Source organism: Felis catus, chromosome C2 (genome assembly GCF_018350175.1).
Source record: "Felis catus isolate Fca126 chromosome C2, F.catus_Fca126_mat1.0, whole genome shotgun sequence".
Classification (NCBI taxonomy): Eukaryota; Metazoa; Chordata; class Mammalia; order Carnivora; family Felidae; genus Felis; species Felis catus.
Window position 1 is genome coordinate 95,835,306 of NC_058376.1, and position 22,879 is coordinate 95,858,184.

At 41.2% G+C, this 22,879-nt stretch overlaps 1 protein-coding gene across 3 annotated transcripts in view; it reads right to left on the minus strand.

The window, feature by feature from the left end:
* Nucleotides 1–6,670: 6,670 nt before the first annotated feature.
* Nucleotides 6,671–22,879, minus strand: part of SAMD7 (sterile alpha motif domain containing 7) — a 28,231-nt gene continuing 12,022 nt past the window's right edge. For all 3 annotated transcript variants that reach the window (XM_045037288.1, XM_019810451.2, XM_003991925.4), the window contains 5 exons: nucleotides 21,510–21,588; nucleotides 19,767–20,389; nucleotides 18,411–18,532; nucleotides 11,381–11,491; nucleotides 6,671–8,259 (listed from right to left, as the gene is read on the minus strand). In XM_045037288.1, the coding sequence (XP_044893223.1) occupies nucleotides 8,092–8,259; nucleotides 11,381–11,491; nucleotides 18,411–18,532; nucleotides 19,767–20,389; nucleotides 21,510–21,588 (1,103 nt within the window). In that variant the 3' untranslated portion in view covers nucleotides 6,671–8,091. The remainder of the gene's footprint in view (nucleotides 8,260–11,380; nucleotides 11,492–18,410; nucleotides 18,533–19,766; nucleotides 20,390–21,509; nucleotides 21,589–22,879) is intronic.

Sequence of the window (22,879 nt, forward strand, 5' to 3'; positions counted from 1 at the left end):
TCCATTATCCGAATTCAGCAGGAGGAGCTAACATTTGGAAAGCATTTGGGAACAGAGAGGTATAGCAATTGTGTCACAGAGCATCTGAATTGACATACCATCTCAAAACAAGATAATTGAAACAAGCTACTATTTTTAAATAGTTTTAAATAGTTTCATGTTCATGAAAAGTGTTTGAATCTTCACAAGAATTCTTGCATTGTATTGTTATTCTTAATCCTAAATTTTTATTCTATTTTATTAAGTTTATTTATTTTGAGAGAGAGCATGGGCTAGGGGCAGAGAGAGAGAGAGAGAGAGAGAGACCCAAGTAGGCTCTGCACTGTTGGCATGGAGCCCGACTTGGGGCTCTATCTCACAAACCGTGAGATCATGACCTTAGTCAAAATCAAGAGTTGGACACTTAACCGACTGAGCCACCCAGGTGCCCCTCTTTATCCTAAATTTTAAAACAAAGCCTTGATTTATGAATTACATATTTCAAAGATAGTAATCATAAGCAGTAACCTAATCAGACCATTCATTCTGGAAAATTCTCCATAAGGGAAAGAGTGCTTAGGATCTGTTTTGTGGATGTCATTTGCTGAATGTGCTTGTGAGTATAAGCAAAGGCTGGTGAATAATTACTTTTTATGCCTCTGGCATGGAAGCAGCCATTAGGCCAAAAATAAAGAGTTTTTTCCATGTGCTCCCAGGACTAAAAAGACAACAGCTTCTTATAGTTTTGTCCTTTGGGGTGGCTGATATCTCTCTTAGTTAAACCTGTACAATCAGATATTGGCTGATTCATTCTGAATCCTGTGCTATGAATCTTTATGTGTTTGCTCACTTAGATGAGTGGTTTTAGTGGCAAACCATTGGTATTAATATAAAGCAATAAGGACCAATTTAAAGGATTTGAAACCTGTTGGATTACCATAGTAGTTCCAATCCCATGAAACAACGAACCATCTGGTCGTCATCTAATTCATAAAAAACCCAAAACAACAAAACCTCACATGGACAAAATTACTTTTGGATATTTTGAATGAAGTTATTTCCATTTATTCTAGTGTCTGGGGACCTAAATGTGTATCTGAAAAGAAAATGTTGCTATAGTAGAAATCTGTAACTGGAGTCTTAAAAATATCAGGGGAACTGTTTTCAACTATTATTTACCAAATGTTCCACTGCTTTTTGTAAGCACTTGTAATTTCCATCATGTAGGCGAAGGAAAACTACAGCAAATTATCAAGGCAAAGCACAGCACTGAATTTGACAGAACTCCAGCAAATATTGTGTTTTCTTTATAGAATTGATTGTATTAGTCATGAGATGTCAAAAAACAGGTTGACAGGTAAGCCTATTATCTGCCTGGACCATACAGACAGCACTGAAATATCCAGTTTCTGCAGGACATTTTGCAGTGTTCGGAGAGCAGTTGAATGACATTTCTAGTTTGTGATTCAAGGCAGCTGGTGGCACAGCCTATCTTAGAAAAGAAACAGGCTTCCGATGTACAACAGACACAGAAACTTTGCCTTATGGATTCTGCACCATGTGTCCAGTTAAGTTCATCAAAGAGCTCTACAACAGTATGGAATAAAGACTTAGAAGTGCTTAATGCAGAATTTGAGGACCCAGATAAGTAGAGAGAAGAAGCAGAATAGATTGCGGACACCAAAGGAAGACTATTTCATGCTATGTGATAAATATAGCTCCTAGATTCTGTATCTTAGTGTGTGTGTGAAGAGGCCTGTCCCCTAGGAGAAAGAGGAGATTCTGATTCTGTCTCTCTGGAGTCATTTCCCCAGGACCTTGGGGCTATGAGTGGGAGACTGCTTGATGTGACCACTGTAGGAGAATTGAACAATTTGGAAGAAAGAATGGATATCCTCCTGTTACAGGAAGTGCTCAGGAAGTGAGGTAGGCTGAATTTAGAATGGATGGGGTGGTGGTCTAAGGAATTTAGAGCCAAGAAGCAGAACAAAGGATGCTATTACCCTGGTCCCTAGGACTGGGAAGGTCATCCCTCCAGGGTGGGACGGGTGAGACTTCTGAGGATTGAAAAATTCTCACAGTGGGCAGAACTCTTGGGGGTGAGTTTACTTATCTGGGAAAGGCAGAGACCAAACCCAGAGCCCTAATTTAGGAGACCCTGAAGTGATTTCAGTAGGAGGAAGTGGCTGGAAAGGGGGAGGGGACTTAAGCAGACGATGGATGACCATCTGCCAGGTGCTGTCCTGCCAGTGTCCTGGCATCTTCCTTGGCAGTGTGACTAGAAAGAGTGCAATCCATCACAGTCTGTGATGTCCCTTCTTCTCCACCCAGAATACAGTAAAACATTTCCTCTTTCTATGAGCCAAGGTTCTGGTCGGGAATGGACTGTATGTGTGAGTCAGTGTCGTTTTTCCCTTTGGTGTTTGGAATTAGCTTAGAAGATGGGTGCCTTGTATGGTGGGAAACGTAACTACCCTAACTCTGTTCTGCCATGGGTGGTGAGTTGCTGGACAGTAGACTCGGGTTGTATCTTCTCCCTTGATTCTTCCTCTTGTTGTTCTCCTTCTTCTGATTTCACAGCTCTCGCTCTCTCTCTCCGGTAGAGCTTTTGGTCAGGCTACAGATGCGCTTTGGGACATTTGCTCTGATGAGAGGTTTCCTCGGTAGTTTTTACTTTAAACAGAATACATTATACATTTTCCTATGCTTGAAGGCCTCTCCCCCTTGACGCAAATGCTTGGGCCCCTCGTAGCCCACATCCTCCAGTGCCACACATCAGTGGCACAGGCTGGGTTTTGACAGTGATCTTCAGGTACCCAGTGAAGAACCATCTTTGCAAGAATGGTGGGATGGCAGGACCCATGATGAGTATGAAGACTGATGTCTCCAGTGCAGGAGCATCACAGTGATCCCCCAAAGGGAAATATACTCTTTAGTTTTGTGCTTCCCAAGGCATGCTCTTACGAAGGGTATGGTTAGGAAGATGTATAGTTAAGAAGCAGGGTTTCTAAGTTTTTGTAACAGCTGGTTGATCATCTGGATAAACTCTGTAACTCTCTGATCCTTTTTAATGTGAAATTTGCTGTTTTCTATATAGGAATGCAACTGCGGAAGTAAAAAGTGCAGAAACCTTGCTACTCCCTGCCACCCACCCCATCCCCCAAAGACCCAGAAGGGGAGCTGAAATTGCTGAATATTTTTTTAGGCATCAAAGAGCTGAAAAATGTTGAGAGGGGACTGACAGCAAATGGGCTGATGAATGTATTATGGGCTGAATGTCCCCTTGCCAAATTCATATGTTGAAATCCTAACCCCCATTGTGATGCTATTAGGAGGAGGGCCCTTTGGGAAGTGATTAGGTCATGAAGATGGTGCCCTCGTGAATGGGATTAGTGTCCTTCTAAGAAGAGACACAAGAGTTTGCTGTCTCTGGTTTCCACCACGTGAGCACACAGTGACAGGTCGGCAGGCTTCACCCTGGAAGAAGGCTGTCACTAGAAGCCGACCATGCTGGCGCCTGGATTTTGGACTTCTAGCCTCGGACCTGTGAGAAATAAATTTCTTTTGTTTATAAGCCACTCAGTCTGTGTCATTTTATTATAGTGGCCCAAACTGACTAAGACAAGAGGTGATAAAAAATTTTTATAGCAACAAGGTGTTTGAAACTCTTGCTTTTATGTTTTATTTGATGAGAAGGACTTCTTAGCAGGATGAAAGGAAGTAAGCATTGAATTCAATGTAATAATCAGTCAATAAACTTTATGTCACTCTAGCCAGCAAAATAAAATTACCTAGTAGGGAATGAGCCAAAGGGGTAGTGGTGAAATATACTAGAAATGCATTTTGTTTTTTAAATGTGCACAGCCTAAAAGCATTCCGATTTTTTCAAAATGACACCCAGTCATGTTAGGCAAACTATTACATTTCTGGGGAGATTACTTCTCATGGCCGCACAATGACATCTTGTGACTATTAGCAGATATATCAAAGACCTCAGACCTTGTATTTTTGGCTTCTGTGAAGAGACATTCATTTTCCCCAGGGCAGGATGGACAAGTACAATAAATTGCCTACAACTCTCTATAAAACAGACCTTTCAAATAGCTGTAATAAAATTACAATATAAATATTTACCATCATGAGTAACTGCATTTGCTTGAAGTTATTATCTTAGTATTAATTGATAGAATAAAAAATTCCACAGATTTTATTTATTTTTTATTTTTATTAAAATTTTTAAACACTTTATTTATTTTTGAGAGACAGAGAATGAGAGGGGAAACTCAGAATCTGAAGCAGGCTCAAGGCTCCAAGCTGTCAGTACAGAGCCCGATGCAGGGCTTAAGTCCACAAACTATGAGATTATGACCTGAGCCAAAGTCAGCGCTCAGCCAACTAAGCCACCCAGGTGCTCCATAAATATTCCACAGATTTTAAATAGCAAATATGCATTTTTAAATATACTATCAGAAAATATTAGAACACACACATAATGTATATAATAACTCTTAATAAGATTAAAAAAACTTTTATTATGGAAAATTTTCAAACATATATAAAAGAAGAATGAACAGCTTAGTGAGCCTCATGTACTCATAACCCAGCTTCAATAAGTATCCACTCATGGTCAAAGTTGTTTCACCTATACTCCCACTGACTAATACCCTCTCTTCTCAATGGATTTTTTGAAGCAAATCCATGGCATGATATTGTTGGAAGAGACACTTTTTTCTGGGTCTCCTTTGTTCCTACAGATCTTTCTGGGTGGGCCAAGATTGCAAGATCCTGACTGTTCTTTCATCAGGGCCAATTTTCAGGGTTAATTATGTACTGGTAACCTTAAGAAATGACATAACATCTCTTCCCCACTCCCCTCCAACATTCCACCCCCAGCCCAAAGAGCAGGCTTGCTTACTGCTTGCTATAAAATTAGTGGGTTTCCCAAGCTCAGTGCTCTTCAGCTGTGATGCAAGACACTGCATGTACAGGCGATCTCTAGGCCCATCTTTATTACCCTTGAGGCACTTGAGAGCAAGGAAAACCAACACAAATATGCTAATGTTTGGGCTTCTTGTTGTGTCATGAGCAATAAAGTCCCTTGTCTCTGACTCAAGAGTCTTGAGTGTTCTGCCAGACTCCATTTAATTTAAAAAATGTGTGATTTAAATCGTTTTTAAGTGTACAATTAAGTGGCATTAATTACACTCACAACGTTGTGCGACCATCATAACTACCTGTTTCCAGAATGTTTACATCTATGTGATTTGAATCTTTAGTAACTTTTAATCTATTGATTTTCCTTTTTCTTCTCTTTGGTTTTCTTTGCAATTTGTTTGTTGAAGAACATCAGGTCATTTCTACTATACAGTTACTAAAACAGTTTCTACCATGCAGTTTCCCACAGTTTGGATTTTGTTATGGACTTCCGTAAGGAGGCATGTATTGTCTGGTTGTTTCTCTATTCGTAAGGGTACCAGCCATTCATGGTCATCAGCTAGATCTTTATTTTTTAGGGGTGCCAAATGACGATATGCAAACTCTATTTTTGCTTTCTAAGAGCTGTAATAAATACTTCCATTATAGAAACAGTTGCATAGCACTCCATTGTGTGGATGTTTATTCAGTCTGTCTACACAGAATATTTCGTAAGTTGAAGATCCTAATTAGCCAACACAGTTTCATTGTGATTGGTTTTCAAACATAGGAGAGACTTCTTTTTGTCGCTGTCCTTTCTTCTATTCTCACAAAGGGTACAGAGTATGCTCAAGACTAAAGTAGTATTTGCTGAAAAGGTAAACACTATATCTATATGATAATGTGGGTGAAATGTTCATTCCCCAATACCATTTCTGTCTCTAAAGCGGGTTTGTTGTTAAAAAGTACCCCGGAGTTATTCATCTGGAAAGAAAGTAACCTTAGTGTGCACAACCAACTCCAGCCTCCTTCCCTGCCTCTCCCCCTTCCACCGGAAGAGTGCAGGGCGCTGAGGACCCTCCTTCACCTACATCCTCTGCTTTTTTATGCATGGATCTAAGATTAAGCACAGTGCTTTTTTTGGTGATAGTATATGCCAGGAAGGCATGTCAGAACACTTTCCTTAGTGAGACTTTGAGACACATGTGTTCAAGTGAATCAGTTCCCAACTCGATTGACTCATTTAGCAGGGATAAGAAATTTAAAACTGTCATACGGATTGAACCACATGATCCTTTCCCCACTAAAAATATTAGTTAAACTTTCCTTTTTATCCCCCACCATAACATCTGTTAACTCACATTTGGTATCTTGTGAAACTTCTCTATGCTGAGAATTGTAACAGTTGAAAGGGCATGTGACAAAACTTCGTAAAATTTTGAAATTTTCCCAGATTATTCCTCTTTTTTCTCCTTCTCTCCCTCCTCAGTCTCTCTCTGTCTCTCTTTCTCTCTCCATAGAAAGTAAATTAGCAAATCCACAAGGATATTTGAAAGTACAATATAATTTTATGTTGGCAAAAACCCCTTGCTGCTTTCAGATTAAAAGTGAAAGAGAGCAAAGCTTGATGATGCTAGCCTGGCTTGTAGGGAAATAACTTCAAAAACCCACCTTTAAACCAAAAAGTGAATGTGGGTACCAGCCTATACATGTTGTACAATGCACTTTATTGGTTTGTTTTAGTTATCTATTGTTGTGAAATAAATTACTCCAAAACTTTGTGGCTGAAAACAACACATTTATTATTTTGCAGTTTCTGTGGGTCAGGAATCCAGGAGCGACTCAGTGGAGACCTCTGGTTCAGGCCCTCCATCAAGCTGTAGGCAGAAGCTGCATGTGTAGTTATCTCAATGCTTCATTGAGGAGAAGCCACGTTCAAGTTCCTTAATGTGGCTTTTGACAAGCCTCAGAAGATTTGTTTCCACGTTCCATCACTCAGGCTCTCCGCAGGGCTGCCTGGACTCATCGAAGCTGGTTCCCTCAAGAGCAGGGATTCCAAAGAGAGAGAAAGAGCATCCCAGACGGAAGAACCAAAGATGTGACATCCATCATGATTTTCATATTATGTTCACCAGAAAAGAGTCAGTAAGTCCATCCCACCTAAGAGGGGAGGGCGTTACATGAGGGCACAGGGACCGGGAAGCAGGGATCATTGGGGGCGACCTTCGAGGCTGTCTGCTACAGTTTCTTCATTTTAAATGTAAATTTTAAAAATAGAAAATGCATTCTCATCGTTGGACATTTAAAATGTACAGGAGGGTATGTGCTAAGTTTCCCTCATGCCCCTGTTGCCAGTCCCTTCCTTGAGCAAACTCCTAGCCGTTTCTTGTGTATCTTTTCAGAGGCTTTCTGTTAAGCGTAAAGTTGAGAGGGACTCCACGGGGACAAGCGGAAAGTCACCTTCATCTTCTCCCCTCCCTCCAGCCAATTCAAACCTGCTTTGCAGAGATAACTCTATCCCCACCCCTTGTGGGAAATCTGAGGTGGGTACTGTTACTTTTCATCTCCGTCTCAGATAATTAGGAGTTATTTTGAGTCATGACAATTTCAGGTCAGCAAGAAAATGCTGAATAACAGTCTCTCTGAACTGAAAGGTTAAACCTTCTGTTCTTCCCTGGCTTGGTCCTTCTTCAGCCTGGAAGCCTGAAGTGAGAAAAAGTGGAGGCCTTGTGGTCAGCCTCTCTTTCTCATTTTTGTACTTTGCCACTTTTTCTTCTACATCTTTCAACTCCACGGGATTGCCTTGGTCTCTTTCTGGGTTGGGGGATGGGAGATGAATGAAGGGAGATAAGGAACTCTTTTTTTTTTTTCACTATTGGTTCTTTTGGCTTCTTCGGAGATTTCCTCATGGAATCATCCAACTGTAGCTTTTCTGGTGTTTGCAAGTGCTCTCCTTCATTCAGCATTTGCTTCCAAGGATACACCTGCAGCCACTTTGGGCTGAAGTCACTTTAGGAAGGCTCTCGGGCAAGGCCTCCTTAAGGGCTCCAGGAGGGCTGGCTTTCTCTTCTTCCCAGCTTCCATCTCATCTTGGGAAACCCTCACATGCCCTTCAGAATGTCCTGGACTCTTTGGAAAACTGATAAAGACTGTTCTTGCTCCTTGAGGGTTTTAATTTCTCATGCTATCTTGTTCGCTTCATTTAGGAATTGTTATATCCTGGGAACAAGGAACATCCAACGTATCACCCCAGGAATTAAAATCCAAAAGAGGGGATGTATCTGCTGGTTGATCAAATGGTTGTTTTGTATGGGTAGGAAGTAGAAGACTTTTCTTATACAACATACTTTCCACTTGCTGAGATACCTTTGGAGACAAAATGATTATAACAATTAAGTCTATAGATTCTTTCAATAACCCAGCATCCTCTGCTTAGGCACAGATGGCAGGAAGGATAGGTAATTTCAGGCATGGGGCATCTAGATAGTTGTGAGGGACACCGTTCTAGGATGTGGGGGCTTTTTCTTTCTCTCAGAAACATCCAGCGTTTATTACTGTAAAACTCGATATCACCGTGGTAGTAACTTTGTAATTCCTGGCTCTGGGTCTGCCGTGGTTCATCTGTGACACAATCATTTCACTCTGAGTTGACTCCACCTCACCCTTTCCTAAGGGTCCCTCAACAGATCCCACAGACACCCCACTCCACCTTTACCAATGCCCAACTGGCACTTCTCTAAGCTGAGGCTGCAATTCTTTAGGGAGATTCAGCACACAGGTGGCTTCAAGTTGCCTTAGTGTTGAGACATAAACATTGCCGCTTTGGGCCTCGGTGCCCCAGCATTAACCACTGGACTCTTACACAAACCTCATCCTCCATGGGACCCAGGGGATTTCTACGTCGTTCACATTGTCACAGCTCAAACCCAGCTTCTTCCATTCTAATAATACTGGGTTCTCAGGTTCCAGTAATGTCCTGTATGCCTTGTATGCCCTGTTCAGGTCCACCTTCTAAGTTTCTGGTCATCCGGGTGGGTTTTCTTCTTCTCAGCAGGGCTTACTATAATGGAATTTTGCCCCTGCTTCCCATTTTGGAGATTGAGATCTTCCCCCACACCTTCTGTGGGAGCTCTGTCCTGTTGTGCAGGCAGATGGAGCCTGGACTTTAGAGCTCACTTGGGCTCCATGGAGTTACTTATACACATTAGGTGTGAGCACAGGAAATGACTACAGCCTTGTGAAAATGATTTGGGGCTAATAGCGATGGCAAGTGAGGACAAGATGAAGACTGACTTGGAGAACGTAACACTGTATGCCAACTATATTCAAAAAGAAAAAAGAAAGGCTTAGAGCTGGCCACGTTGTTAAGGCAGAAAAAAATAAGTGCCAGAGTGATCAATTAAAGCCAAAGTAAATCAGATTTGAGAAAAAAAGCCATGCAGTGTCATTAGAATGCCAAGAGGGATAGTATCCTCACTAAAGAAAAATAAATTGTTGGGGCGCCTGGGTGGCTCAGTCAGTTAAGCATCCAACTTCGGCTCAGGTCCGTGAGTTTGAGTCCTGTGTCGGGCTCTGTGCTGACAGCTTGGAGCCTGGAACCTGCATCAGGTTCTCTGTCTCCCTCTCTGTCTGCCCCTCCTCTGCTCGTGCTCTCTCTCTGTCTCTCAAAAATAAATAAACAAAAAAAAAATTGAAAGAAAAATAAATTATTTAAAAGTGAATACCATATTGTACCAATGTTAATTTCTTAGTTTTGACAAATGTGCCACATTATGTAAGATGTTAGCCTTAAGAAAAGCTGGATGAACTCTATTATCTTTGCAACTTTTCTATACCTAAAATCATTCCAAAATAAGAAGTTGAAAAAAAAAAAAAAAGAATACCAATGGAAACATTAAGGTATTTACACTAGAAATAAAGAACTTCTTTACCCTAAACTTTTTTGGCAGAGAAAAATGGTTTTCGAAGGACATTTTGAAGTCTCATTGCTCTTTGCGTAAATATGTATTGTAAAGTGGTTCAGTTCTGTATAAATTCTGGGAAGAATCAGTTGATGATTCTTGGTTTCATTTTCAGGAAACTCACTCTTTCAACAAATAACTTTTGACCTATTATGAGTCTTGTATACTCTAAAGATACATTAGTCAACAAAACAGACAAAGACCTATGCTCTCATGGAGCTTACATTCTAGTGGGTTTGGGGGGGGGGATCAACAATAAACATGAATATAATAAATGCATTGCATTGTATGATTGAAGATGATAGGTGCTGTTGGGGAAGAAAAGAAGAGAAGAAAAGGAACAGCAGTAGTGTGCATGGATCCTGAGCTGGGTACAATCGTAAATAGGGCGATCAGAGCAAGCTTCATTAAGAAGATATAGCAGAGCAAAGATGAAGGAGGTGAGGGAACAAAGCATGAGGATATCAGGGGAAGAGCATCCCAGGCAGAGGGAATGGCCCTTAGGTGGAGCTTGCCGACAAGTTTCAGCAGCATCCAGAGGCAAGTGGTCAAAAGCAGCAACTGGGGGGTGTGGGGCAGAGGGGAGGTAAGTAGAAGATGAGGTCAGGAAGGTAAGGATAGTGGTGGGTGGAGAGGAGCACAAATGATATAAACTTTGGGCGGTTACTCTGGAGGAAATGGGGAGCTATTGCAGACTTTTGAGCCAAAGGATGACACGGTCTGTCCTATGTATTAGAAGGATCATCCTGAACTGTTTTGTGCATAGGCGCTGGGAGGGCAAAGGCAGAGCAGGTCAAACAGAAGGCTAAAGCAGTAATCTAATGAGAGACACTGGTGCTTTAGTCCTGAAGGAAGCAGTGGAGATGGTGAGAAGTCATGAACTGGAGTTGGCTCGGTCCAGTCTCAAGAGCCAATCGTTACATTTTCTGGAAGTTTGCAAAGCAGTTGCTAAATGTGGCGTTGTTAAAAATTAAATTATATAAATTTACAATTAAATACATTATATTGAAAACTCGAGTCATCAATACTCAAAACTCATCACTCCTTAATTGTTTTTACCTAATGATTTTACTATTAATTATTATTATTCTGCTCCTGAGGTCAGTTATGTGTATCCATATGGTGAACATGCTCTAAAATGGGGCACTGCTGCGCCTCTCTCCCCGATTCTGAATTCGGAGACATGACATTAGGAGTTTGTCAGCCATCGTAGGCGTATTTACATTACAGAAATTAACAGATGCTACAAGTCAGCGTTCATTTTGTTTTTTAAAGGGAACTAGTTGTTAAACATTCACCAGCACACCACTGCTTTGTGCCTTCCCAACCATAGCTAGGAATGAGTACCACTACCCCACCCAAATCTTTCAGGTTTCCTCATTTCTGTCAGGTCCCCACCCACAGAGGGGCAAAGCTTAATAAAGAGGTTAAGTGGGTATTGTGCATATTACAACAGGAGAAAAGTAACATATTTCTCTTAAGCCTCATACCATTAATACATATTTGGTTATGAGAACTCACCATACCTGCGACTGAATCTTGAGTGCCGGCCCTAGCTTTAATCCCAGAGTGCTGCGAAGATGCTCCTCGGTGAGTAATGGCAAGGTTTCTCCATCAATGGCGTGATCTTTAAATACCTTTATCAAAAACAAAAGGTGTTAACTTTGCATGTCTTTGGAAAAAATTCCTGTGTAGGGCAGCTGGGTGGTTCAGTCAGCGGAGCATCCGACTCTTGATTTCAGTTCAGGTCATGATCTCACAGTGGTGGGATGGAGCCCCGTGTCAGGCTCCATGCTGAGTGTGGAACCTGCCTAAGGCTCTCTCTCTACCTTTGCTCCTCTCCCTACCCCCCTTTTGTCTCTCTTAAATAAAATAAGTAAATAAATAAAAATAAACAATTTTGTTAAGTAATCTCTATACCTAATGTGGGGCTCAAACTCATGACGTTGAGATCAAGACTTGCATGCTCTCCCCACTGAGCCAGGTGGTGCCCCCCCAATTCTTTCTTTCTTTCTTTCTTTCTTTCTTTCTTTCTTTCTTTCTTTCTTTCTTTCTTTCTTTCTTTCCTTCTTTCCTTCTTTCCTTCTTTCCTTATTTATTTATTTAGAGAGACAGAGAGAAAATGCAAGAGGGGGAGGGACAGATAGATTGAATCCCAAGCATGATCTGCACTGATAGTGTGCAGCCCTTTTCAGAGCTCGAACTCACTATGTGAGGTCATGACCTGAGCCAAGATCAAGAGTCAGTCACTTGGGGCACCAGGGTGGCTCAGTCGGTTAAGCATCCGACTCTTGATTTCAGCTCAGGTCGTGATCTCACGGCTCGTGGGTTTGAGCCGCTCATCTGGCTCTGTGCTGACAGTGCAGAGCCTGCTTGGAATTCTCTCTCTCTCTCTCCCTCTCTCTGCCTCTTCCCCACTTACACACACATTCTCTCTCTCTTTCAAATAAAAAGAGTCAGTCACTTAACCGACTGAGGCACCCCCCAAATTCTTGTTCATATATAGGTATTTTAGTTTTGAAGGAACCATTAAGACTGCTTGAGGATGACACAAAATGTCATAACGTTTCTTATTTTCAGTTACTCTCTCTTCTGTGCTCCAGTAGCACGTCTGTGCTCTTTAATGACTCTTGGAGTACATTGTAATTCTGTCTCTGGAACTCAGTTCCAACCTGGAATAGTTATGACTTGAGGGCAGGCCCATGTCTTGTTTACCAGTGCCCCTATAATGCTGTGGCTGGGATATGGTAGATGTGCAATAAATGTTGCTGGGCAAACCAATGAATGGACAAATAGGCTGAGTAAAGTGTGGTGGGTGGAAACCATGGCAGACAAATTTTACCTCTCACGCTGACAGGTGCAGTGTCTCGGTCCACTGCCCTGCGTGCATGGCAAGGGGAGGAGAGGGAAATGCAGGCAAATGCTGTGGCGCTCGGCCTTTCCGGGGCCCTATCTGTTCTGCCTGTGTAGTGCCGTGCCTTCTTTTCTTCTGGAAACTAGGAAGGCCACTGGTGGACAAAGATTCCAGGAAGATAAAGAGATGAATCAAAAATCTGGGCAGATTTGGTAGTGTTGTAATTTCATGATCTCCATCTTCCATCTGCCCGGCAATCCTCTATTTACTGATAAGTTTTCTCTTTTTTCTATTTTCAAGCTTTCTTCACGCTCTTCAAACTTAAGATCTTACAGAATCCTCCCTCATTTTCAGCAGATTGTATAACTTCCTAATTGAAAGAAAAGAAAAAAGAAAAGAAAAGAAAAAAAAGAAAAGGAAAAGAAAGAAAAGGAAAAGAGAGAAGGGAAGGGAAAGAAAGAAAAGGAAAGGAAAGAAACCAATAGACAAGAACTTCCTCTAATTCTGCCCAGCAACCTAAAAACTTATATTTTCTCCCTTGATCCTGATATGGTGGAAGAGGGTCTCTCAGTGTTTGAAGACAATCTCTTCATGTGTACTGTGTGTCCTCACCCCTCCCACCTCAGGCTTCACTCAGTAGATAAACCCCTCTCTCAGTGTTAGTCTCCCCTCTTGAGCTGGCTCCTTCCCATTGGCATTTACCCAAGTCTCCATCATTAAGCAAACAATAATAAGGCAACTACACAAACGCTTCCTCACTCTGTCTCTAGATACGGCCCCATACCTCTCATCCCCTTCACAGGCCAGTTTCTCAAGAGTTTTGATCTTCCCTGCCTCAATGTTCTTACTGTCCAGTCATTCCTCAGTCTCAAGGACTCTGACTTCTACCCTCACTAGGCCACTAAACCTACTTGTCTCTGGGTCCCCGGTGACTCTGCTGTTACCAAGTGCATGGATGTTCCTGGTGTTCCTGGCTGTATTTGACATTGTTGACTACTTTTTCATTAAAAAAAAAAAAAAAAAAAAAAAGCTCTTTCCTGGCCTTTGCAAGGCACTCCCTCCTGGGTACTCTCTGCCTTTCTTTCTCAGTCACTTGTGTGGCTATCATTTCTTTATCCACGTTTATGGGTTAGGGTTCCTTAGGCTTCTGCCTCCGGTGCTCTTTGGTCTTCCTGATTCGTCTCAGTCTCTCTCTTGGCTTCAGTGAATATCTCTTTCTGCCGAAGGCTCCCTAATGTATACCTTAAACTCACAAGCTGAATCACGCCAGTTCTGCCTTTTCCATAGTGTTCTTGTCTACCCGCCCCACTGGTGCTACCCTGGATCTAGAGCTTCCCCACTAGTCTTGCTGCCCTCAATCTACTTTCATAAGAGCAACCTGAGTGACCTTTCTGAAATATAAAGCTAAGTATGCCACTCATGCTTAAAACCTCCACTGCCTCCAGGATAAAGCCACAGTCCCTCCCTGGGTCTCCACAGCTCTTTGTGACCCGACCCCCTCCCCTCATCCAGCCTCTTATCTTGCCATTGTCCCCTCTCTCACTTGGTCCTGGCCTTCTCTGCCACTGGAAGCTATCTCGAAATCCCAACTGTGCTAAATTCTTTCTGGTTCCTGGTCTTCACTTGGAAATTTCTCCTTTGCCTCTCTTCCACCTCACCTCCCCCCTCAGCTAGTAATCTCACTTACAGATGCCTCTCCCTTCAGGAAGTCACAAGGCCCTCCCGTGTGTGCCCACCATGCTCTGTACCTGCTCTCTCGTAGCATCTCCACATTGATGTGGAACTCCTTACTAGTGTCCCTCTTCTGGACTTTAAGCTCAGTGGCAAGGGGAACCATATTTGTCTTGTGTCCACTATATTGGAGGGCATGCCTCAGGACTGACTGAAAAGTCAAGTCTTTTGGGGAAGCTTCTGTACTAGGAAATTCTTGTTCTAATAGATTTTAGTTATTTATAAACTGTGTTTGCTAAGTAATTATTTTGTTTCCTACTTTAATTAAGAAAATTATGGGGCGCCTGGGTGGCGCAGTCGGTTAAGCGTCCGACTTCAGCCAGGTCACGATCTCGCGGTCAGTGAGTTCGAGCCCCGCGTCGGGCTCTGGGCTGATGGCTCAGAGCCCGGAGCCTGTTTCCAATTCTGTGTCTCCCTCTCTCTCTGCCCCTCCCCCGTTCATGCTCTGTCTCTCTCTGTCCCAAAAATAAATAAACGTTGAAAAAAAAAAAAAAAAAGAAAGAAAATTATAGAATGCCTAACATGAACTAACTTATCTTAGGCTAAAGTGAAAAAGTTGACACTTTGGTTAGGCTTGTAGCCTTATCTTGGGGAAACGTATGATTTCTCTTAACGTTTTTTGAAGTATTAGGAATAAATTAAGGATTCCTTTTACCATCTTTGACAATACCTAGGGGCCCAGGTACCCTTGACTATAAGCCATATGGCCCAATATCTTCAGCATAAAGTAATTGTGGTGGAAAGAGCTAGATTTGTAGTCTCATACACATTTTTCAAGCACTCACTCTCTTAGACACTGTGATGCTCAGTTTTGCAGCTGAGGCTGCAACATAGAGTTAATATCTTCTTCATGGAATTGGTATACATTAAATTTAAAAGATAATCTAAACGACGTGCCTGATACAGTGCCTCGCATATAGTCCATGTTCAGCAAAAAGTAGGCATTATTATAATAATGAGACAACCAGTGTAGAAAAGGTTAAGTGAGTTGCCAAGAAGCTGAGCTTGCCAAGTAGAGAACTTAGAAAATAAAAGGTTTCTCATTCTGATCCAGGATTTTCGCTATGTAATCCTGCTGCCATTCAGAGAAAGGGGTACTGGTGGAAACAGTTAAATGTATTAATGGTGGGAAGGTTTGGCCCATTTCTCTTTCCTTTGTAGGGATTCCATTGAGCAATGAAGGGATGCATTTTCTTTTCTTTTCTTTTTTAATTTTCTTAATGTTTACTTATTTTTGAGAGAGAGAGAGAGAGACAGAGTGTGAGTGGGGGAGGGGCAGAGAAAGAGGAAGACACAGAATCTGAAGCAGGCTGTAGGCTCTGAGTTGTAAGCATAGAGCCTGATGCTGGGCTCGAACTCACGAACTGTGAGATCATGACCTGAGCTGAAATCAGCAGATGCTCAACCAACTGAGCCACCCAGCTGCCCCAGGATACTTTTTCAAACAGAGACAGGTTGGCAGCTGGGACTGACTTGCATGAGGACCCAAGCCTCAGCCCTGACGGATGAACCTGGGCCTGAGGCAAAGTTGCAGAATATGCCAGTGTCACTCACATGTCCCTCCTACTTCATTGTCAAGACAGCAGTTTAAGCCAGGAGCACCATATAAATGTACACATAATTTTAGTAATTTCAGTTCTTTTAGGGAGAGAATATTTTATCTGCTGAGTTCCTTGAATGAGACATTTACTTAGAACAAACAAGATGTGTCACAGGCTCTCCTGGATGTCCCTGAACAATTGAGCTACCAACCCTCTCTCTCTCTATCTATTTAAAAGAATTCATTTGCATAGGAGCTTTGAGGTTTAGTTGTGGTTATTTTTTTCTGGCTTTATTTTTATACCTACAGGAGGCAGTTGGTAGGAGGTTGCTGAGTGGCCACCTAAGGCAGAGATGAGAAAGAAGACGGCAGGGTGGGTGTGGGAGACATGGTGGGTGTGACCCTGACTAGTCCCAGGCTGTGACATACTAGACAAGGGTTCCAGTGACAGCTGTGCCCGAGCTGTGCTGCTTCTGAGCTTGTTGCGCTCAATTGCATCCAAGGGGACTCTCTCCATTTCTGTAGGGAATACTGTCCCTAACACGGCAGGGGCACGCCCAGCAGGGCAATGTTCTTGCTGTTGATTTCACCAGCAGTCACCAGCTGAGAGGGAATAGACTCGTGAAGAAACAAGAGCAGAACTTGACCCTAACCACATTTGAGAAACACCTAGAAATAACTGTTCCATTTCTTGGGGTGGGGAAAGGAGCGCTGACATCCTGTTGGTGAGAGATAATGAGTCAGAAAAGTGTGGGGTATTCGTGCTTATGTGACTTCTACGTACCCACAAGAAGACATTTGGGATGATAAAGTATGAAATGCATGTAGCATCATTTATTACAAGAGCGGGTCTCATACGCGGCACTTCCATGCCTGTGGATCACTGGCTGATGAAGAATAATGAGGGGCCAAACAGATTCGGCCCACCCAGAAGCCAGCAATCACATGTTCATTGCTTACTGCTGATTTCAACTGTTGCTTATTTCGGACTGTTATCAAAATTTGGTAACTTTGCTGTACTGGCAGTTGGTGCAGCCCTTGATAAGTGGAATAGATAAATTTAAAAAGAGATTGCCCCATGGTCAATGACTAATAAGAAAATAATAAGGTTAGACTCATTGAATGGGAGAAAATAGGACAAATTTTTTTTACAAAGTATGCAAAAAGACAAAGTGGGTAACTGAAAGAATACAACTTGCCTGATAAGGAACCCGTTATCTTGAGGAGCCTCTGATAGCATGGTGAAATTAACGCTCGTCAAGAACTTATAAGGTGCCAGGCCTTCTTTACTGCTTACCACAATCCTTTGAGGATAAATTATATAATTATCCCCATTTTACAGATGAAAAACAGCACTAAGAAGACAGGCGGCTTGTCCTAGGTCACATGTCCAGATAACGGAAAGCCAGGGTTTGAACTTGTACTTTCTAGTTTCATAAGCCATGCTCTTAACTGCTCCTCTATCTAATTTTCCGTAAGTCCCATAAACAGAACAAAAAAAAAAAAAAAGAAAAAGTAGAAGAATTAATGGCATTAAATTGAAGAAAAAAAAATGATCATAAAACCAAGATCTGAAAAAAGTCATTTCTAACATCAGTTAATTATGTTAAATTATAATGTCCTTTCCTTGCCTTTTTTCCCTTTAATATATAAACCAAAGATAATGACACCAGATTTAGTAAGCAAATTGCAGCTTAAAATTGTGTTATTAAATCACTTGAAAAAATAAACTTTATATATGAAAATGTAGCATTGATATAAACTTCAAAAACCGGCCAACCCATTATTTTTGTCACCAGTTTTCCCATATGAGGAGAGCTAGTCTTCTTTCCAACTGTCCTAATGGTTCATTATGATTCAAAAAAATAGTATTTTATCTACCAGACTGAATTATACGTGTGTATTCCCTTTTGCATATTGCCCTGGCATAAATAGAGAATTTTAAAGTAGTTAATTTCTTACTTTTCAGATCTGTAGGCTTGTTATTCTTTTTAGAATAAAGAATATATTTCTATTACCTATTATAAGTAGCCTAAAACTTCTGGTACAGAAGTATGTGCCCCCAATGTTTGCTATATGGAAGAATAGGGAAAGTACTCATCATTTCTCAATATTTTTGGATGTTTAGCCTCCGAATCTCCTAATTTTGGGTAAATTCCTATCTCCCAGGAATCTTGATGGAACAGAAACTAATGCCAGACATTGGCTTTCCCAGCCTCCCCTGCAGATGGGCTGTGGGGTCATGACCCAAGATTCAGCAATCAGAGGCTCCTGTCCCCGGTCAGTCGATGACATACAAGGGGTAGATTAGAAGCAAACTCAGAGAAGCAAACTTCTCTGGGAGAAAAATGCAAGTTTGGCAGAACCCGTGTGGAAGGAAACATATTTCAAAATGTCTTATTTTTATGAAAGTACTTAAATGTTCAGTCACCTGAGCATAATCTGAGCAACCTGGAAGGCCCCTAATGAAGTTGTGCACGTCATTCACGGTCCATTTCTGAATATCTTCATCCAAAGACAGATTTTCCCCAATTGTAACCAATGGGTGCGCTCCTTTAAAAGTGGAAAGGAAATTATTTTGTGGTATACAATTTCCAGGAAAAGGGGAAACTAAGCGCATGGTTTTATGTATAGTTACATTAATTTCCTTATATTCTATTACCACAGAGGGTCCCTTTATATCTATGTGCAAGCTCCTTAAACAATACTGAGAGATATTTTCTGAAAAATTTAGCAATCTCCTTTCTTTCCTTCTTCTAAAGGATCTTTAACGACAGCATTATCGTAAATAAACAAAGAAGTTCCATACTGCTTCATTTTCTCTCAGGTTCTAATAGACATGCCCTGTGGATTTCATTCTCCAGATGAACACTGTCATGTTCTATGATATTCTATGAATTATCATGCTCTCTAGGTGACATGAGAATGTAGCCACATATTCATTGAAATGGCAAATTTTTTTTTTAATTTTTTTTTCAACGTTTATTTATTTTTGGGACAGAGAGAGACAGAGCATGAACGGGGGAGGGGCAGAGAGAGAGGGAGACACAGAATCGGAAACAGGCTCCAGGCTTTGAGCCATCAGCCCAGAGCCTGACGCGGGGCTCGAACTCACGGACTGCGAGATCGTGACCTGGTTGAAGTCGGACGCTTAACCGACTGCGCCACCCAGGCGCCCCTCGAAATGGCAAATTAACGCTTTGTAAGGGTAAGTCACCAACACAATTGGCTTGGTGACTAGATTACAACCACCTTCCCCAAATACCTGTGTTTTAAAATGTTTTTACCAAAAGAAGTTCTAGAAACTATTCATTGTTTGTTTGGGAGGGTAGTATGTTAATGTTTTTAGGTAATAAGTTATCGTAACAGGAATGGGCACTGAAAATTAATGCTTTTGTTTAACTGTCTATTGTTTTCTGCACTTAAATACAGGGGAGATGGAATTCATACTTTTAAGGAAGAAGTCCCTCTATTTTGTATTGAAGAAATTAGTAGCAAATTAAATTAAAAATTTAATTTAAAATTCTGGTAGGTTTCCCCATCCTTCCTCATTCTTGCCTTCCTAGCTTTGGCTGGAAATTCTCTATACAGCAATATATAAATAGAGACAAGTTTCACTAATATGGCTTATTGGAACAAACATAATAAAGGGACTTCAAGAAGACATAGTCCTAAATAGGATTAAGAAAAAGAAGAATAAAAGGAAACACGAGGTACATTATGTAATAACTTAAGGGTGTGGTGACCTGTGGCTCATTAGAATCTGCCATTGGCCCCTGACACCCACCTGGCAGAGATGGTCGAGGAATTGGGGGACAAACCCCATTCTTTTCACCACAGGCTGCAAAGCCTTGCTCTGAAGTCTTCTCCTTTGCACCATCCCAGGCCTTTGCTTCTAGGGGAGCACCATGAGCTCCCCAAGGTTTTTTATGGGTGGGCTCGAGCTCCCCACAGGTGTTGCCAAGAGCTGGCTTTTCATTGGTTTCCCTTGACTTCTGACTGTTGAGAGCTTCGGTTTCTGGTTCTTTTGCAAATTCATCCTCGTCGTAGGGAATCACATGAGTCTGGCCTAAGATTTTTTCTTCTCCTTGACTTTTAGAGCTCTCAGTATCGCTGTCTAGAACTTTCTGATTCCCAGCACCTCTCCTGAGACGACGACATTTCTGACCCCAGCTCTCTAGAAAATGTGGACCAGCTGCCACTAGCGTGGGGGTTCCCTGAAGGTTTCTCAGGGTGCTTCTGTGAAAATTCAGGTCACTGGCAGGGAGCATGCTCCTGCCATGGTAGTTGGCTGGGCCAGGAGGGATGCTGGAGCTATAGAGGAATGGTATCCCTGGTCCTGCTAGTCCCTTGGGATTCACTTTTTCTATTCTCCTTTGCTGGTAAAATGCATGCATTTCCATTTCCATCCTAAAAACAAAACAATATATTTTATACACCCCCAAAAAACTGCTAGAAATATAATCTTAATGGTTCTCTGTGTTCCTTGAGATGGAACCTCTGCTTTTCCCAGGTCTTCCCACTACTTATCAGAAGTGTGTTGGGTGGAAACACGAATTCCCTTGAAAATCACCGGGAAGGAGAGTTTGGAATGAGACCTGAGGATGAAAGGTTTGGCCGAATCTCACAATGGAAGTCCAAGGCCTGTCTTTAAAGCATTAGCTCTAATAGATCTGGCAAATTTCGCAGGAATGGGAATAACATAGCACAGGGTAGTTTCTTGCCAGAAATTAATCCTCGAAGAAATCAAAGTTCTGGAAAGAGTTTTCTAAACCCCAAAGTATAATCTTAGTGGGACTCAAGGAAGTCAACGCAAGTCTCAACTGTCACAAATCAATGCAATTGGCAGGAGTTGTGGGGGAGGATTTGTTGGGGGTTTTGCTTAATTTATTTTGATTATTGGTTATCACCTGGACTCATTAGGGTTCAGTGATGGAAAACTGAGTCTGAGGCCTTCTTGTACCCCGGGGCCATGCCCTAGTCATTATTGCTGTCTTTTCTTTCTCCTAGTTGCTACAGCTGAAGTCCACTTTTGGGGCCACTGATATGGGGCTGCCTGGGCTTTGCTTGTAGAGTCCGAAGTGGGGTTGGCAAGCTTAGCTCCTATATTTGGGCAGAACTGAAGTCTTTTAAAACAGAAGTGCAAATATGAATTTCAGGGGACTCACAACTAGGCATTTTAATTATGAGACATTATTAAACTCTTAGGATCTACAGATATAGATTCACGATGTAATTTCTAATCTTACTTTTATCTGCAACTAACTTAAATATATGTTTGTATATATTTCTTTCTGTAATATTCCTGAAGTGCTTTTTGTATGTAATCAGGTATCTATTTGTCTATCTATCTATCTATCTAATATGTATATAATTAGAGTTTGTATATGTATACAACACAAAATACAAATATAATGAAAGCATATAAAAAGTATCTCTATATCTATCTATTATCTATCTATCTATCTATCCATCTAAAACCAATGAACAAGTGAATAGAAAATAAATAAAAACAACACCATTATGTTACCTGGCAGTATGCTGCCTTTGAATCATTTCATTCCTTCTTGCCATTGCCTTTATGGATTCAGGTGGTAAAATGCCCCAACCTTAAAAAAGAAAACCACCATCCCACCCCACAGACAAATTAACAATGTCCATTTAAAGATAACAAAAATAAAATACAATGATTTAAAAGAACATCCACCCACCAGTAGAGCACAGTGTTGGAAACAATATCAGATAATTGCTGTTCAGCATCTTAGAGTTACTTTGGTGATGGAATGATAAAACACTAGATAATTTTATTTTTCTTTAAGTATGGGTCTCATGATTGGTGACATTTTCCTGCCATACTTGAAAAGGAAAAAAAAAATGAAATGAACTGTGGATCTCTTTGTTTCTAGCTTTTAAAGCAAAAACGGATCATTTTTCTTTTCTTTTGCTGCAAGAGAAATCAGTTGACCTTAAAAAAAAAAAAAGTAACTAAGTGCTTCTCGTGCACCAAAACCCCTGGAAATAAATGCAATGATTTCATGGATAAGATATAAAGCTCTCTATGTGGACTTTTTGGTGTGTCTGAGGAAGATACTTTTTGCAAAATGCCTTCAATGAAGTTGGTAGAAATTACATTCTTTGTGTCAATCTTCTGAAGTGTCTTGAAATAACAGCAGCATTACGGAATTCAAGGCTCTATTCTTGCCCGGTAACTTTATGCTCTATTGATTTTTTTTTCTTTCTCTGTACTCCTAATGCACTTAGAGTCTATACCGATGCTTTTTAAACCATCTATGGTAAAGCAGTATTTTTTTTTCTTTTAAAATTTCCGCCCATCATGGGCCAAAACATTTTTAAAAATATAATAAAACAGCCTGGATGGCTCAGTTGGTTGAGCGACCAACTTCGGCTCAGGTCATGATCTCACGGTTTGTGAGTTCCAGCCCCACCCTGGGCTCTGTGCTGACAGCTGGGAGCCTGGAGCCTGCTTCAGATTCTGGGTTTCCCTCTCTCTCTGCCCCTCCCCCACTCATGCTCTGTCTCTCTCTGTCTCAGAAATAAACATAAAATTTTTTTTTAAAAATACAATAAAACAAACTTTCATAAAATTGAAATGAAAACAAGGACAAATACAAGTGTAATGTAAAAAATGATCAGATTAATAGACATAGAATTACCCTGTCAAATTGCTGCAAAAGTTTATCTATTTATGCATTTATTTGCACAACCTCTTCATAGACCAGCACAGGTCCACAGAGAATTCTTCAACAATAATAGACATACAAATTGTACTTGTTTTATATAGTTTAACTGTGAAAATCTGTTCTCCCTAACACAGGGGTCAGTATCATGAGAGAATTTCTTCTTGCACATGCTTTGTACTAAGTTAGAAGAGCTCATTAA